The 19713-nt window shown below is 40.9% G+C and overlaps 1 protein-coding gene across 2 annotated transcripts in view; it reads right to left on the bottom strand.

Annotated features, from left to right (window-relative positions):
• The window catches only part of spop (speckle type BTB/POZ protein), a 130066-nt gene that overhangs the window by 61207 nt on the left and 49146 nt on the right, over nt 1-19713 (bottom strand). For both annotated transcript variants that reach the window (XM_084744330.1, XM_084744328.1), the window contains exons 3-5: nt 9298-9578; nt 7428-7549; nt 3009-3160 (exon numbers count right to left, since the gene is read on the bottom strand). In XM_084744330.1, the coding sequence (XP_084600456.1) occupies nt 3009-3160; nt 7428-7549; nt 9298-9375 (352 nt within the window). In that variant the 5' untranslated portion in view covers nt 9376-9578. The remainder of the gene's footprint in view (nt 1-3008; nt 3161-7427; nt 7550-9297; nt 9579-19713) is intronic.

Below are 19713 nucleotides of genomic sequence, written 5' to 3' on the forward strand. Positions count from 1 at the left end.
TGTCCTCATGTGCTTTGCTAGTCCTGCCAGCTAGCAAAGGCAGTCGTTGTTTTCTGTGTTGTGTTCTTGTTAGCCTCCCTGGCTAGCATGGACACTTGTTGTCTTTTGTGTGTCTTTAGTAGGTTAAGTAAATCCCTTTGTTAGTTTAATTAGTTAACTTAATTCGACACATTTGTTAATAAAAGAACCTTTGTTTACATTTTTGTCTCAGTTTTCCTTCCTTCTTTTTTCTCCCGGTTAAATTTATTTAATGTTACTCCCCTCATCCCTGAGCCCAACTTGGGGGTCATAACAATCACTAATGCTCGTACTTAATTCAAACATTCATTGCCAAAGACAATTCATAACAATTTTTTGCACATGATTTGGTCATGGCTGGCTAGTAATATCTTATATCATTAAAGAAGGAAAGCAGAAGCCCCCTTTCTTTTTCTTTTTTTAAAGGAAAATGATTTTTAGATGGATAAAAATGCTGTACTCAGATTTATTAAATAAAGAACATTTTTTCAAATCCTGACATGTCTTTGTTTTTAATATCATATGGTGGCAGTTTTATAGTGGTATTATCTTACCTTGAGTTTTTGGTATTGTTACGTCTCTAGTTACCGTAGAAGGAGTAAAATTAAACACTGAGTGTACGGCCAAAGCTTCTGCAACAGTGATATCACTATATTTCCATACCATGTACTCACTAAAGTTTCAAAACTTTTCTTTCTTTACTGATTACCCACTCATTTTTTCTACTATTAAACTATTCCTGTTTAACGTGCTCAAACTTAATATGCATTGTATTAAAGATTGTCCCCACAGGGACAAAAGTGTATAAGCAGGCCGAGCAGTGACCTGCCACATAAACAGTCCACAGCCACCCAGCTTTCTTAATTAAGGCACTTTGTTTTTATTTGGCCTTTTTTCCTTGAGGCTTGGATTAAATTGGATTCTAAATGATCCAGAACCGATAGAGCAATCTTTACTGCCATATTCTTAGACGGAGTGCTCACTAAACTGTCACAAATATGCTGGCAGTTGGGTAATTTTCTCCTGTGACAGGGCAAGTGAAGTGGAGGGCCCAGGTCTCCCCAGGGGGATTGTGGGAAGATTGCAGGAGGGCATATGGCAAGAATGGGACGGGGCGTGCACCATAGAGCACACCATTTATAGCTGAAAGCCCCTTGAGACACAAAAAGAGAAGAGGAGAGGAAAATGAGATCCTCTTCACTTCGCTTGGTATTCCCCCACATTCAGGCTCTTCTGGGGTCATTTAAGGGAGCAATGCTCACGAAATGGCCAGGCAGTGAAGTCAAACACCTCAAAGGCCTGTTTATTACTCATACCGCAGGCAAATCCTCTCCACAATACCACACAGCCACCAGCAGACTGTATCACAGCCAGGAGAGAACGCTTTAAGGATAATAACTGCAGCGAGGTTCAGTTTTCCCGAGCCTGTCGCTGACGGTTAAGACATGGTATTCCAACATTTCAGGGCAGATGTGGAATAAAAGGATAAAAGAAAAACAAAGCGACATGGTGAATGTGAAAGGGAGGAGAGGGAGGTCTAAGTGAGCAAATGAGGGACTGAAAGCACACATGGGGGGGGGGGGGGGGTGTCAGGTTCACGTGGGGGAATGTTTCTCAGCAGGAAAAACGATTTCCCTCTCTACACAACCTGCACCGCGGGGGGTTTGTACACAGTTACACTGCATACGCCTCCGATTCAAACACACTTCCGCCTCCCCACCTCTTCGCTCCTTCTCGCTGCCTCCCACGCCCCATCCTCCCTCCTCTGCGCTTCCTGTACAGTATGCTGCAGGGTACTGGGAGACAGGGAGGCAGCCAGAAAGCCTGATAACCAGGAAGCGGTCACATCTGGCCCTCACTAATTCAATTCCACACAAGTTTGCTTTTCCTCCCCATAACATAACCTAATTAAAAAAAAGCAGGAATTGGAGGCGCATTCATTTCCAATTCATCAACGGGGAGAGAGGCGGACGAGGACTTTTAAAAAGGTTGGGTCTTTTTTAATTAAAATCAAAATTGCCCCACGCTACTTTGAATTATATATTTACTCGAAATGAATCCAAGCAGCAGTGATTACACAAGCCCATATGGCTATCAATACCTCACATTATTAGACACACTTGGAGTATTAGACACACTCCCTACCTCTTATATTTACACATTTCAGCACCCCAAAGACACAGGTGTGACAGGAGTTTTTTAATTTTCAACCTATCAAACTTTGAGATGTCCTCAGTTTTTTTTTTGCTGAACATAAACTTCTGTGCAGGTTGGGCCAAAATAGTTTTTACTTATTTGTTAAAGGGACAGTCCAGTGTTTTTCTGTTTTTTGTTTTTTGGGGGGTGAGAATGTATGAGGTTCTTATCCATAGACAGTGTTATTACCTGCAGCGGACGGTGGTTGACGTGTCTTCAGTTTGGAGAAGCAAAGAGGAGCATCGACTCAGAAGCTAAGCAACGTACTGCTGTGTACAGGGTCAGCAACAAAAGATATTTTACCCACTTTAAAAAGGTTTAAGTGTAAAGAACTCCACCTCCAGAAGCAAAACCAGTCATTTTACCTCACAGAACGCAGGAGTCGCTGGTCTACCACTGCCTTTATCAGTTATTAGTTAGTTTGCGTTACTGTGTGACTTTGGTGAATGTTAACTATCCTCTTAAAACACTGATGTCAAACAATAGCACAAACAAACTAACCAATCGAGGCAGACCAGCAACTCCTGTGTTCTGCAAGGTAAAATTACTGATTTCACTTGTGGACTTTGGTGGGTTTGTACAGGTCGACAGCTGTTTTCTGTCTCTAAACTGGGGGCGTGTTAACCACCATCTACTGCAGTTAATGCATGAACTGTTGATGCAATCCCACTTCAAAAAATTCAAACTATCCCTTTAAGTAAGTTCCAGGAGCTGTGGAGAGTTAAAATGAAAATGAGGATGTGTTTCAGAGTGCAGGTCAGTATCACTTGTGTTAAGTTTTGGCTCAGACTTACCCATGGCTTTGGTCTCTTCTCCTTTGGCATTGAGGATAGAAAACTTAAACTTGGCACGCACTTCACTTTTAGGGCAGCTGACTAAGAGCAAGTAGAGCGACAGATAGTCTTTACTCTCCTCATCCAGACCTTTAGGGTTCACACGCAGACACCTGGAGGCAGGAGAAGAAAAGAAACACACTCATGAGACAGATAAAGCTGAAAGATAATGTGATGCTCTAATCACTCCTGGGTCCTGAGGTTTGTCTGCAATAACAATATTATTTTATTAGTGTGTTTTCAGAGACTGCCTGATTTTGTTGACTTGCTCAGATTTTATTGATTTGGTTCTTTCCTTGAATTTTGTGTTTCTGCAGTAGGTAATAAGGCTTCGTAGTTCAACAATTATATATTTTGTCTGTTTTTATACCGCATGTCTGCATGGGCTCTTTTATTTTGAAAAATGACCAGATTCTGTCTGACTTCCTGCCCGCTCGATCTGCTCTATGCAGTTTGATGCAGCTTACTTCAAAAAACGCGTATTTGAAGCAGATCGAGCGAACGTGGCGCAGCCTTAAAGCAACGTAGCCGTGCCTGATGGGATTAAGCCGTAAGGATGCACAATATGAACGTTCCTTCAGCTGAGATGATAACTGATAATTAACTACTTCAATTTACCGATACCAATACAATAACTGTTCATGTCACATTTTTGTACTTTGAAAATACGTTCTAATAACCTGCGGTTTCTGCACACCTGAAGAGAATTAAGGCTCAGACGTCGTGAACAAAGATGGATGATTAAAAATCCCACAGCTCTGATCAACAACAACAAAGAACAGTTCTGACTCTTCACATTTTAATTTAAAGTTCATCAAAAAACTTGAAACTCAAATGAAAGGCTTTGACATAATCTGCATTTATCAACTGTTCACTGGCTATAATTTCATTATTGGAATAATAAATAATATAAATATCAGCTGATATTTCTTGTGCGTCTCTTGTTGACTCTCAGGCCAAACAAGTTGTTCTATCATACTATGATTTTTTTTCTTCCAAGGATAACAGATGACTGTGTAACACACGCAACTGTAAACAGCATGAATCTAAGTAAATCATGATATCTGTTTTAAGTGACGGAGGAAATGGAGCCCTAAAAGTCCCTTTTTTTTATTATATATATATATATTTTTTTTTTTTTTTACACAGGAATCAAAGGTGCACTTTGTTTATTCACTCCATAATGAAAAGCTTTCAGTTGAAACATGGCGGACCAAAGAGCAAAGACTCTGAGCCTTTTTTTTTTTATTATTATTATTTTACACAAACAGTCACATAAACAGAGATGTCAATATTTCAAAGTCAAAAAGCAATAAACTGGCAGGAAGATCAACTGCCAAAAGCAGAACGTTTCACAGCTCAAGCGTGCAGAGGAAGAGAAGTAAACACCTCCACCTCAGCAAACCCACTGTATCAATACTGCATCGTCCAAACCAACACTGTAACACACACATTGATTATTTGACCAACCTGCACTTCTGACTACACCTGCAGCTTCTTGCTAACCTTCCTGAACTTCGACTGAAAGGAGAGGCTCCTAAATCTAAATTTAGATCCAACGTTGCAGCAAAATTCATCCACTTTCTTTCCAGACAGAAAGAGCACATGAAGAATAAATTTTACCCAGGGAACTCAAAAGACTTGCTCAGTAAATCACCGCCACAGCTGAGAAATAGTCTTTTTATGTTGTTTAAATATAGTTATTTTACAATACAATCAAAGCTTTGGGAAATAAAAAAATGACTGGTAGCATATGGTTTGTTTGTTTCACAGGCTGCGACACAGTTTTAGAAAAGTGAAATAAAACACATGACGATGGCCATATGGACTATTACTTAACACGTGCATCTGGGGAACCGTAATTTTGATAAACCCTTTGAGACAAATTAGTTTTCACAAACACTTCATGAAACACAGCAGCAACCTTTATGCACTGGAGCTGTCTACATTAGAAATAATCTAGACGGTAACTGCGAGAGAGAATTTCATTTATTTCTCAAACTCAAAATGTCTTAAAACTGGTGAAATATTCAGTCATTAATGAAAAACTTTGGTTTGGACACCAGCAGACTGACTGCACATGCCTCTACAACAGATCTGGACTTCGTAAACTGTGTTCTGTGTATCTGAAAGAAAATTCAGAATACGAGAAAACTGGCAAATGCGCCAAATTCTCCTAAACCAGTTGTAGACACCACTGAAGATCAAATCTGTTCATACGAGTGGTTCTTGAAAGACGCCCAATGTTCATTCAAACATCAAATCAAACTGTGACACAAATCTATACACATTTTCTGTAATGTATAAATCATAATTTTTGCCCACTCAAATGATCCCTTTAAGAAAACTAGTGTTGGTTAAAAGAGTAACTGCAGTGACTGAACAGAGTCAGTATTTATAACCTAACCCTAAATTCTTGACAGATTCTTATCCTGTCAGTAGAAGACAAACTGTGCAAGTCTTTTCATTATTTTTATTGTTCCAGTTTTTTGTTCTCTTACTGTAATGCCTAATGGTGTGGGGCTAACCTGCAGTGCACTTTGGATCTCATTTCTCTAACAAGCACCTGTGAGAGCGTCGGAGAAACAAGCCATAATGCTACTGACAGTGAGGTATGATGCTGAGGGCCGGAGGAGAACCGTCTGAATTAGAAAAAGCTCACAGAGAATTTGTTTAGGTACTTACAGGAGGAAGTGGACGAACGGTATAACATCCAAAAACTTCAATGTTTTAATTTGTTCTAATTTAAGCAGGTAACTAACTGATCCCAGACCTACTGTTGTCTTATTTTACTACTGGTCACCATTCACTTCCATTGTTTGGGAGATTCTGCTATCAGCTGAAGTTCATTATTAGGACAAAAACGATGTTGTCAGGTGAACTACTGACTAGGATTAGACGCTGTCTAGGATCACGAACATCTCCAGGTTGCGTCCTCGTTGACGTCTGCGTCTGGCCTGCAGTTTATGCTGCAAAATAGCGACACCAAGAAACTTCCTTTGTTTTGAGAGAGAGTGAATAAAGAAAGGTGGTCGCAAGAAAAACTGATGAATCTGATATAAAAAATCATTTTCTGATTGCTTCACAGAGGTCACGTTGTAAGCGACAATAAAAACACCCACAGCCCCCGACGCTGCTGCACAACCCTGCACTAACCGCTGCAAAGCCTCTGAGAAAAGTTCTACACCTCAGCCACGTTGTCCAGATCCTTCAGGCCAGGTGGGACGAGGAATCCCTCCAGCATGTTCTAGGACACCTTAAGAACTGACCAACCTCCGCAAACATCTTCCAATCATGCTGCTTCTTCTAAATCTGTGTTTTAACAATTAAACCCTCTCCACTGTACTGGAATAAGTTTTCCTGGGAGGTTGAGCAGTGTGACAAAAATATATTTAAATCGGACCCTCGGGTACAATCAGCCTTATATCGTCCTGCTATTGTGGCTGCTGCTGTGACCTCGAGATGAGCAGGTCTTCACCAAAACTGTCTGACTCTGCCTCTTCTATAGACGCCATCCCGTCAGCACTTCCTTTGTTTTTCATGAAGAATAGGCCTCTGTCAAACATACAGGAAGTCTGAAAAGTTAACTGACCATACAGTCTAGATTTTTTTTTTCTAAATAGTTTAACACCTATTCATTTATCCTGACATTTAGTATGGTTTTATTTTTTAACTCTCTCCTTAATCAATCATTATTAGTAGGACTTATAAAATCTTAAAGTTCTTAAAGGAATTTACCAAACAACTCCTCAATCAAAGTTTTATTTCCACTTCCATTCTACAGAGAACCCTTTCACTGCGCAATGGTTCCACCTAAAACCCTCTCTGGAGGTTCTATCCAGAGGGTTTTATCAAGAACCAAACCAGGGGGTTCTAATGAGAACTGTTTTATTTTATGGTACAAAGAACCTTTGACAAACCCTCAATGAGGGATATCAACATCCTTGAAGAACTCTGTCTTCTTACAAAGGTTCTTCGGATGAAAAGAACCCTTGATGAACCAAAAAGTGTTCTTCAGAAACAAATTGTTCTGGGTAGAACCACAGCCCTTCAGGAAGAAATCTTTTGGAACCCTTATTTCTAAGAGTGTAGCCTAAGAAACATATAAAGAGCTACATATTTGATAGTGGATCAATCAGTCATTGATTAATTGTTATCATCCCTTCTCTGAGCCCATTACAGTGTGATAAATTGATGATACAGTCAGATTTACATGAGAATGATTCAGACGTGTACAGTAAGTGGTCACTGGTGGTAACGCAGACTGGATCCTGACAGGTTCAACCTCTTGAGAACCACATCCTGCCTCCCAAAGATACAACAAGCTGATTAATCCTTGAGAGAAAAGAGAGCAGAGAACCGTTCTCCGTCTTCACTAACCATTTGAGTTTGTCGTTGGCTCCCGAGGAGAAAGTGGAGCTTTTGATGACCTCTCCCATCTCCTCACGACAGAAGCTGAAGTTGTTGATGGTCCACATGTAGGAGAACTTCACCACTTTGATCTGTGCAGAAAAAGACACAGGAAGGACTGAAACCAGATCTCTTTATTTATATATTTATCTCTTATATATATGGGTAAGTGGTGTTTGGTCAGCCTGGACTTCAAAACCGCACATCAAAACTCCCTTTCATCTTAATAAACACCGACAACAAACGGAGGGGAAGAAGAAAGGATATTGCAAAAGTGGCGACAGAAAAAACAAAACAATTTTGCAAAGACATAGAGGAGATGAGAAAACAGACATCATCAATGACATACTTTATCTTCCTCGGCTCTTAACAGGAAAAGGATGTCTGAACTAGCAAAGCTTCTGCTGCGATGACTGAAACGAGCACGATTTCACAGTATACATAACCTTTAAACAAAGAAAACACCTAAATTGGCACCAATTTTTGGAGGAAAAACACAGTTGATGGAGAAAATCCAGATGTGATTCATTCCATTCAACTGCTCATTAACCAGTCACATAAAACATGAAGCTTTTCTGATCACTGATGTAAATGAACTTCTTCTGTCTTGATAGACAGGCTCACTTCAGATGCAACACCCACATACACAACAAGAAAAAGCAGGCACCGAATTGTTTAATTCAAGAAAAACGACTGCCTCGCTCACAGTCAGCTCCATTTAACATTATCCAGAAACACAGTATACGTCTGGACCACACAGTCATTGAGTTACAGTGTAGCACAAACTGTTTTGAGTAGTAATTGTGTGCTTGATTAGTAATAACAACAGGACCGGAGCCAATAGTTTTTCAATCACAGTAAATATTTCGTTTTTGAAAGGCACATGTGAATTTTTTTTTTATATAGTTTGTCTTTTGGACTTTACAACAATCTGGAGTTATTGGAAATGTTTGAAACGAGAAACTCATTTTAGGATCCTCCATCAGCTGCGACAGGCGCTACAAGTCTAAAAATACATGTGAAGTTTGCAGATGTAGCAGTTAAATCTGTCATTAATTTATTTCAGCAGATAGAAAGCATTAATGTTGGTTCAAGTTGGCTGCTAGAAATCGTCTCTGATCGGCCGACGTGCTGGAGGGCTTTTCACACTGCATATTCTTAAGTTAGTTAACCCTGGGCTGACTTAGCCCCTTTTCAGACACACACTGTTAATCCAGGTTTAAGCTAAGCGCAGGGCTATATGACTCACACTGCCCTGGGTTGAAGCCTCTGTACACCCACACAGGTGTTTTATGTTAAACCGGCTGATTTTCTTCTTCTTCTCATCTTTTAGCCCTGGGTTTCGTCAGTTTTCAGGGGATAACCCCTCAAACTCTGGGCTCATCTTGCTCCAGAGCAGGGCCAGCTAGCCCTAGGCTAAAGTCGGGGTTAGCCTAGATTGTGCCAGTGTGACAGATCTTTTAGCCTAACAGCTAACAGCTCCCTTAGCCTGGGGCTAACGGTTCTCTTAGCCTGGGGCTAACTGCTCTCTCAACCTGTGGCTAAATGCAGTGTGAAAAGCCCTTAGGTGGATTGTTTTCCACTTATTAGTTGGACCACATGCTTCCAGGGAAACTGAGATAACATGACCAAAAAGTTGTATATTTTGAGAGCGAATTGTCCCACAATATGAGTATATTTGACTAATTTTTTTATTTTGTAACTTGTAAACCTGTCATATAATTACAGTATAGAGAGGTCTTTATTTTGTGCTTGATCAGCAACAACAAACTGAACTATTTTTTGACCTATGATTGAACTTTGGAATGAAAGCAACAGGAGCACATGCATCCCTCCTCACCTGTGTATAACACCAGCTCTCAGCCACGGGACCGCTGGACATTTCCGCCAGGGGAGGGGGACTCGGGACTCTTGACATCGCCAGCCTTGATGCAGAGATGACCTGAATGGGGCCGGAGCAGCGGCCGGGTGCAAAGTGAAGCCGTGTAGGGCGTGCAGCCGAGGGACGGACCAATAATCAATCAATCTGGACGCCTCGTAAACAACACCTGCCGTACGGAGAGCTGCAGAGTTGCATCCAGTACAACAGGACGTCCAGATTCCAAAACAGCTACGGGCACCCTGTAGGGACACAGAAAGACAGTAATTAAAATAACTTATGAAAAGAAAAACTCTGAAAAGATGTGACCTTGTGTTAGTGCTGGTGTGTTTGTTTATGTCATGGAAATTCCTAATTGAAAGGTTAGTCTAATTGGGAGGTATTTCCTAGTAAGTAGGAAAAAAAGGGCTCTGAATTCATTTGTTTTAAAGGAGGCTTCAGCATTCAAAGCACAGCAGCAGCGTGCGCTCTGCCTCACTGGGGGAAGCCTTCCTTTGTCTGCGCGTGGTTTCGTCTTTGTTTTGCTTTGAGAGGAGCGGAGCGCTGTGCCAGCCATCTGATTCCAGCCAGGCTGCACCCGTCCACCGTGGCTCTAAGTGAAGTGCAAGACTAAAGACTTTCATCTCAAGCTGCCAGTCTGTACTCACACAAACACACACACAAGGTCACACAGTACTTTCAAAAGCCAGTGCCGGCTAAGAAAGGTCAAAGCTGCTTTTTATAAGACCTTTTTTTTTCATTCTGAAATGCTGCGATTGAGATTTAGACTGCAGCGGTCACATCAACTCTTATTTTCTATTTGTGGCAGAGAGAAACTTCCTCATTATTTCTGTCTAATTTTTGGTCCTCTGCTATATCAGCAGTCTCATGGGACTAAAAATCTTGTTGAAAAAAGAGACTAAAAAGGCGCGTGCTAAAGAAGAGAAGGACCGTAAGTTAGCATCTGTGCTAATCCACAAACACATACACAAGGTCAGGCAGTCCTTTAAAAAGCTAGTGCTGGCTACCAAAGGTCAAAGCTGTTATTATGTATCATTAGTAGTAGCAGTAGTTGTCAATTACATGAGACCAAACCTGAGCATTAGTCTGGAAAGCTTGTGTAGTTTGTGTAATGTAACTTGTGTAATGATGTCATTCAACAATTGTGAGGTGCTGTAGGATTCTGCCTGGTGACATACACATGTGCAGCTAATAGGCTGAGAGACGGGCCTAATTTGCTTATAACTCATAACTTCCCATGATGCATTGCATTTGGAACAGGTTACCTAGAAATGCAGGACATAAGTGAAAATTACTATTTAGTAGCGGTGCAACAGATCACAGTTTTTCCATACAGATTGCCCTCCTACAGTTTGACACACATGTGATCTGTGGACTACATGTATCCAACAAAGTTTTAGTTAAAGTTTGGTGATATATGCTGTCTGATCTTCTGTCTGTGTTTGATTGGCTATTAGTTGTGACTTCTAACCAATCAGATAGTGCTGTGGGCAGGACCCTGAGCCAGACTACAGAGTTGTAGTAGTGTATTACACTGTACAGTCTGTAATTATCTATTATATGTGCTATAATATACATAGCACACCACTGTATAATACAGTAGAGTATTCAGAGTATGCTGTATAATATTATTATTATTACAGTGCAGTTTTTATTATATATAATTAGTATGTATATCTTTTTAATATTATAATAATTATTATCATTATATTTTAGAGATTTTTAAAGTAATTTAAGACTAATTCCGCCTCCTTTTTTTTTTTTTTTTTGCTGATCCGAAAAATGATTTGATCTGTGGCACCCCTACAATTCAGGTCTCAATTTGATTTGCTATAGCATAATGCTCTCAAATACAAAATCTGTGACAAACAATTGTGGAATTTAGACTGGAATGCAGATTAGTGCTGCAAGTCTGATTTAGTCTCCATTAACTGGTCCTACTACAGATATTAGATTGGACTGGTTCCTTCTCTTGTTTTTGTATTGTATTCAAGTAAATATGGGTTGAAAAGTTTTTGCAAATCACTGCAAAGACTGAAGACTTTCATCTCAAGCTGACAGTGTGTACTCACACAAATATAGACATACACACACAAGGTCACACAGTACTTTCAAAAGCCTGGCTAAGAAGATAAGAAAGGTCAAAGCTGTTTTTTTTTAAGGTTTTTATTTTTTTTTCATTCTGAAATGCTGTGATTGAATTGTACACTGCTGTGGCCACGTCACCTCTCATGTTCTATTTGTGGCAGAGGGAAACTTCCTCATTATTTCTGTCTAATTTCTGGTCCTCTGCTGCACAGCAGTCTCATGGGACTGAAGATCCCGTTGAAAAAAGAGAGACTAAAAAGGAGCGTGCGACAGATTGGTTTCAAAGCTTTAGTTCTCTGCTGCCTAAATGTCTCATTTCTGCTGGTTCCATCCTCTGCTCCTCTCAAGTTCCTCTCCACACAATTCATACCGAAGTCATCACAAAGGTCTCAGGATCTGACTTTTCTCGCTCAACCTGCACGTCCCCACGATCTCCTGCCAAAGGAACCCCTTCCACTCCGCTGTTTAATTAGAGGCTGAATGAAAGAGGAGTTCAGGACCTGAGAAAACTTGCCAGAAACTGAGTATCAGACCGAGAACGCAGAGAGACAGACCAAGAAATGAGAGGATGGGTGAAATGTGAGGGAGAGAGACCCCTGTCTTCGCGGGTGGATCTGCGACAGGAGAGGGGACCTCGACAGCTCCAGACCCAGACACGACTTAATTAATGTTTAGAGATAACGCCCGGATCTGATCTTCCTCAATCCAGTGCCCCCCTTTTCTTCTTTTGTGCTATTTGTATCTGATGAAAAACACTGGTGGCATTTTCGCTCAGTAAAACAATAAAATATTAATCACAAAAGTTGGGAGAACAAGGCTGCACTGATTTGCAATTTAAATTACCTGAGACTTCCTGGCAATTAATTATAGTCCATACGAGTGAGTGAGGGTGTATACGCAGATTTTTGCACACACGTGTGTTTCCCTATGTGTGTGTGTGTGTGTGTGTGTGTGTGTTACTATTTGTTTCCCAGTATATCTAAAGCACAATTTACCAAGTAAATTTTCTTGTATCCTGTCCCTTACAGAGCACCATAAATGCCAAGTAATCACAGGGAATCAATTTAAGAAAACATGACAACACTGGCAGCCCAGCTAACAGCCTCACAGCTTTCTAAATAGACCCAGATGACACTTAACCAGAATAAAGCTAAGTTTTTTTTCCATCCTTTTCATGACAAACATCAAGAGCAGAGCGGCAGGAGGAAAAGCAGCAATAACAACTCTGAGAGATGGAGGAAATGTGTGCTAATCATAGGACTCCCTCGGAAGAAATGTCGGCAGACAGTTCATTTGTCATGGGAATCAGATGATGACAGCGTGAATGGGGAGAATGACTAATAGGTGATAATGCACATAGCACAGAGGAAAATAAATAATGTCACATTACAGAAGATACCTGGCAGAGATACACAAAGACTCTGTTCCTCCAAAGGCAATTAAAAGACAAAGTATGAAGCTAATGGAGGTCCTGTGCCTCAGATAAGGGAGTGTTTGTTGCTGCTACAGTACGTGGGCTTCATGAGCACCCTGCAGGCTGGATGAAAAGCAGTGAAAATAAGAACATAAGGACAGTAAGGGTGCTTAGACAGAGTGATACAGACAGAGAGCAAACCAGTTCACGGTTTACGTCTTAATCTTCTTCTCTGGCAAATACAGCGAACAGCTCATCATGCTGCAGACATACGTAAAGACCCTGGAGTGAACACCACATTGTGAAGCCTATAATTCTCCCTTCTTTTCCACACTTTCTGAAGCCTGTTGTAGTCAGTTGCACTATAGCAGAGGGTGTATACTTCCACATGTCTACACAACAATTGAACATCATCATGAGCTGCACAAAAGATGCACTTACCATTTATTTCACTCAGTGGCATCAGATTGTAATCTCTCTAAACAGATATTTGCATATGAATGCAGAATCTGTACACGAGGACAAGATTTTGGGATCAGAAGCGCTCTGGTTTCTGTTTGTAGTCTGAGTCGTATTGACCAATCATATTTGGGCAGGCTTTGGATGCACGCAGGTAAACGGTCCATGTGGAGAAACCATCAGCTGCCACCTGACGACGTTTTAACTTTACAGCTGCTTTCTTTTTAATTCATCTGCATACTAATCTTTCAGTGAACAATGACCAGCACAAAGCTCTGATATCTGTTATCTGTATATCTGCTATGGTGTCAAATAAGAGTTGTTAATATTTTGAGCTTGTGAAAGGATGTTCACAAATAATTTCACAGCCTGCAGTTGTGTATCACTTTTTGTGTGCATGTGCAAAAGACTTTCATGCGCACATAAAAGTTTGTGAACATGTAATTATGTTTTGCAGCTCTAGAAAAGAATATTCTGTACATGTGTGGAAAAAAAGTTTTGTGCACACAGATATAATTTGCACATGTGCAAAAAATATAAAATGTCAACAATATGAACCATGTGTGCATTTCAACTTGAGTTGGGGCTCTGTGTTTAACAATCTTCTTCTGGGCTTTCAACTCAGAAATTTCAGCGTAGTTTTGAATTTGAAAACTGTAGAAGATGAAAGATGTCACTTTTGTAAACCGCAGCGAAAAGTGGATCAAATGTCTTGAAACAGTCTGTGAAAAAACTTTCACTTTAGAACCTATTTTGAATCTCTTTTTGTAAAGGTCTTTTCAGTGGAAAAATCCTCACTGGGATACTACATATATCTCATTTAAAGATCAATCCGCTGTCAAAAATGTCGGCAACTGATTTTCTGGTGATCAACTGAAGCTTTCAGCACTAATATCATGCATGAAAGACAAATAAAACTGCAAGTAAAAGAGTTAGATTACAGGTCTGATGGATTTTTTTTATGGTATCATATAATAATTTTAAAAGATTTGATTTAAAAACAGTTACTTTGACAACACTGTGTTGAAGTTTCTTGTGCTAAGAGTCTCACTAAAAGCTGTTCTAGCTGAACTGAACCACAGAGCAGTCGTCACAAAATCAAGTGTGTAAGGAAATGGAGAGGAAGGGAAGGAGGACGGACCACCTCCATCCCATATCCTCGCCCCATGCCTGCTCTCAGAGAGAGGGTGGTGGAGGTGGTGGGGTGGGTGGCAGATGAGGGGAGTGAGACCCGGAGCCCATTTATATTCATTACAGAGAGACAGTCTGCTCTCACTCTGCCAGTCCAGCCTCCATCTCTCTCCATCTCTCTGTCACACACCTCAACACGCCAGGGAGGAGAGTCTGACAAACCAACAGACAGATAGATTCAACTTCCTCTGTATAAACAAGAGCTAAGCGAGGTGATGCTGCATCTGCCTCCCCCATCAGCATGAGGGCTGGAGGCTGCCAGCTGCCCAGAAACTGACCAGACCTTTACAGACACGCTACAAGCACACAGTGAGTCAATACATGACACTCAGCACGCAGTGTAATAATGCTTGTGCTGTGATATTAGCTCCATCTGTAAATTTTACATGGTGATAGCATATATTTCTGCACATATGTTACCTCCATCTGCAAATCTGATAATGTGAACAGCTTACAATGCATATTTACACTCGAGGACACATTTCTGTTCATTTGTTTTTCCATCTGCGCTTGTGACAATCTGAATAGCTGCTGATGCACACGTCGCCTGCACATCCATCCCAACCTGCAACATAATGAATATTTATCCAATTGAACTGTGATTATTATCATTTTTATCTTTAGGACTTCCATCATGCAAAATCAAAATCACTTACCGGCACCTCTCTAAATGTTTTTATTTATTTAAGTTTTATGTAACGTGATCTAAAGTTATAGTTTAAGTGAAGTTGAAGATTAAACATCTAAACACAGCTGTGGGACTGTGAGGCTGTAATGTTCATTACACACCAGAAAACAAAACTTGAACTGAGTTAACTAAAAATGTAGAGACGAATTCGCCTCTAGTGGAACAAAAAATGTTCGGTTTAGGGATGTAATGCTTAATCATAAATCATAAATCATTAATCGTTAAGCCGATTAAAAATCAATCAATTATGTATGTTACCATTTCTCCAGAGATCACAGGTTTTCTCACGTCTTGGTTTAGTTTTGGTTTAATGTGCCTTGTTAGTCCAGAAATGGAAATAACTGCACCACATTTGACTTTTTTTTGGCTTGGTGGCACTATTTGTTGAATAAATACAGGCGGACAAGAGCAACTGTTCTTCTTATTCTGTTTTCTTAAAATGCTTCATGAATTAATGTTTCACATCACTAGAAGATGTTCTTAAATAAAATTTTAAGTCTGTGTAAAAGAAAAAAATATACATGTTAGAAAAACATCTTTTTACACACTGAAAACGTGAAAAGACTGAGAAATATGTTGGACTGAATTGTGGAGTTAGATCGTCAAAATGTTGTCCAGGACTTCAGGAGTGTTCAGGAGTTTTTGGGTGGACCTTAAACATGGCGACATGGTTCCCCGACACTGTCTGAAGCGTGGTCATATTTTAGTTTTTATAAAAGTGCTGAGGGAAACTTGTTTGCAGAACCCAACTTTTTGTGCCCAAGGTAACACCAAAGGGCAAGACAGAAACTCAAGACACACCTGTATTCATATCCATGCTAAATAGCCTCTATAACCAACCTAACCAACGAGGCAACAAGTAGCTGTTTAACCAATCAGTACAATTACATTTTTAAGGCACGTAAGAGAACTTTATATTACCTTTTCACTGTTAAGATACACACACACACACACACACACTGACAAGCCCTTTATATGCAGTTATATCAATGGATTTTTATATGGAAAAAGTTAAGCTTTTCCCAAAAATCCTTCAATATGGCCATATGGCAGGGACTTCAGGCAACCAGGCCTGCTGTGAAATAGGAGGTGAAGAGTGACAGAAAAGAGAGATGGAAAGCCTTCTGGAATTCATTACAGCTATTGCTGAGACGCTCAAAAAGAGAAAATTAATTTATTATAAAAAAAGGAAAAAAAAAACAAAAACACATTCGACATGCAAGCACACAAGAACTTGCAAACACACACACAGACAGTCACACACACACACCCCGTGTCTCCATCTAAATTCCCTTTCAAAATGAAAGAGAAACATCAAATACACAGAACCACCCACTAGCCTCTCCCTTCAGGCCCCACTTCCTGCTGGGAGGGAAAAGAAACGGGTGGCACGGTGCTGAGGCACCACCACCAGGTGAACAGGGGGTGGAGCTGTGTGATTTGGCTGCTGCAGAAAAGGCTGCGATCGCAGCGGGGATCCTGGAGAGTTTCGAGGGTCACCTTGTGTGACAATAGGCAGCGAGCGAAACAGTGAGGTACAGAGACGGGCTGCAGAGTTTAGAGGGACACACTACAAACACTGAAAACATGCCAAAAAGCTGAGGCTAAGTGACGGGGTGTTGCGGCTTTGAGCGTATGCATGACGCATTTCTGAACGTAAATCAAACGCCCACATGCTAGCTCGCTTTTCCACAGCTTAGAGTCAACACCGTACTTTTTTAACAACCCCCCCCCCCCCGCCACCCTCGTCCCTCCAGCCCGGGGGTGAGAAATCTGACAGAGGGTTAATGAAGCCTGTTCATTATAAGGTCAGATTCCATTAAAAGTGGACCGGAGCGCCGATGGAGGCTTACAGGGAGCATGTTCAGAGGCATCAGGGGGATCAGCAAGACTGATCAAGTGAAGTAGCTGACTGCCATTTCGACACATCATACACAGCTGGCTGGAGGTGCACATCCTGTCAAATAAGCACACACGCAGGGATCATGTGACGGAAGTGAGTCCAACTCTCCGCTATCAGAGATTCAGGACTTCTGGCAGAAGACGAGAAGACGGCCGAGAGGGAACAGCAGAACCGAGGTGGCTCTGACATTTAATGGCAGGAAAATCTACACACTCCTAGAAATAAGAGCTGAGGTTCTACTTTATTTTATTTTACCTTTATTTAATCAGGCAAATCATTAACTTAGCTAGAACCATCTGCTTCTAAAGAACTGTTTTTAAAGAAAGGTGTTTTTTTGTAAGTCTAAAGGTTCCATTGAGAACCCTTTTCTTTTTGGAGGAGGTCAAGGGTTCTTTATACCATATATAAAAAGGTTCTCTGTAGAATCCGCTGAGTCTGTTCTTGATAAAACTCTTAAAATATAAAGAGGTTCTTGATTGATCCCTCTAATTGGGTTCTAGATAAAACCTTTGGAATATAAAAAGGTTTTTAGATTCCTTTTCTTTTTTGAAGAAAAGGTTTATCAAGGGTTTGTAAGACTAAGGGTTCCACTAAGAACTCTTTTCATCCAAAGAACCCTTTTTGAAAGAAAGAAGAAGAGCTCATCAGCGATCAAATCCTTGAAAAACTCTTTTGTCAAGGGTTCCTTTAACCATGATAAAAAAGGGTTCTTAATTTAACCCTTGGAATATATAAAACATCCTCTGTGGAACCCCCTGAGCATGTTCTAGATAAAACCCACAGGTTCTCAGTAGAAACCCTTGGTTGGGTTCTGAATAAAACCCTTAGAATATAAAAAAGTTCTTGGTAGAACGCCATTTGTGAGTTCTACATAAAACCCTTGGAATATAAAAAGGTTCTCAGTAAAACCACCCAGAAGGGATCCTAGATAAAACAAAATACAAAAAACCAGTTGGTAGAACCCGCTTGGTGGGCATCTTTAGACTGTAGCAGGAGCAGCTGCAGGTGAGACTGGGGAGCAGAACAATCAGAGAGAAGAAGAAGTTCCTCTCAGGTGTGAGTGAAAGACTCACATGTGAGAACAGGCTGGTGTGGAACATGTATGAAAACATGTCTGCTGTAAAACAGAGTCTGTCCATCTCGCCCGAGGCACTGCTGATAGTCCTGACACTCACTCAGAGAGAGAAAAAGAGGGTGAAAACAGGGATAAGAGAATAGCGGGAACAGTGAGCACACATGCATGACAGGGCTGAGCACGAACTCGGCGGCGGGGTGGGGAGAGACGCTGGAGTGTGTCGGATCCAGGGCCGCGGGAGGCGTGATGGATTAAGAAGCGCCGGCACAGACAGAGGCCCTCCCTGAACCGTGGAGCAAACCCCAGTGAAACAACATCACCATCCCTCTCCATACCGCTGATGCTCTCCTCTCTATCTCTCTGTCTCATTATTTCTCCCCTTTTTAAACCATCAACTTAACTCCTCATTTTCTCTGCCTCTCTTAAACCCAGATGAGATCACTATAAAACCAGGCAGCCATGCCAGCGCCACACTTCTCACTTATTGCTTTGTTCTGATCACCTTTCCTACTTTAGAAGATGTAAAACTGAGAAAAGTGTTAATTTATGCAGCTCAGATGACAAAAAATACCATAAGAAGTCTCACATCAAGAAAGTGAGATACCTTAGCCCAAATGAATAATGTTAATATGGGAGCTGTACTTCACAGAATTAAGTATATCTATCACTGCTTTGAGTGGGAATATTAATTAACTTAATTTTGGTGTCACCTTTAGAGATAAGCAGTCACTGCATTGATGTGTTGGACTACATTACAGGAGATCACTTCACACAGTTTCCAGCACTTTGACATAAAACTGAGAACAGTTCGAAAAACTTGAGTTGCCCCCCTGAAAGTCAAAGATTTAAATCATCGGTTGGATTCAGGTTCTTCACATGGAGCAGATGTTTTTGGGTTTTCAGTCAGTGTGCAGTGTACTTTAAGAGAAAATGTAAGTAGCTGCAGGGTTAGCACTCTTCGCCTTCATACTGCTCTCCACAGTTAAAGTCATACCATTATGTCAGATCTTCCCAGGTACAGGCAGCTGCAGACCTGACCTGACACAGGTGAGTCTGAGTGAAGCCTGGATTATACTCTCAAACACCACGGAGACGGAGCCACTGCAGCAGCCTGGAGGAAGAGCAGTCCAGCCCAGTCAGGACTCTACTGTTAGCAAAAAATATTATTACACATTTCCAACCATCAGGTTTGTTAGGTGAAGTTAGCCCTCTGAGCTAATGTGTGCTGTTTACCATTAGGGTTGGGTATCATTTGGATTTTAACAATTTTGATTCCGCTTATCAATTTCAGTTCTTAGCAGTTCTCATTTATAAGACGTGCACACTTTCAACTTGAAGGTCTACAGGCGCAGACATTTAGTCAGATCTATCAGTAGTACACTGTTTAAGGGATATTATTGTACCAGAGCTCATGTTGTATAGGTACAAAGGTACTGCCATTGTTAGCCTTTCCTGCTGAGCTTATTTCAAGGCTAAACTCCTTCACTTTCCCAGGAGTTAGGAAACAACAGAAGAGACTTCTCTTGGTTTAGGGACATTTATTAACGAGCACCCTGAGA

The sequence above is a fragment of the Lutjanus erythropterus genome, chromosome 19, assembly GCF_056507025.1.
Source record: "Lutjanus erythropterus isolate fLutEry1 chromosome 19, fLutEry1.hap2, whole genome shotgun sequence".
NCBI lineage: Eukaryota > Metazoa > Chordata > Actinopteri > Lutjaniformes > Lutjanidae > Lutjanus > Lutjanus erythropterus.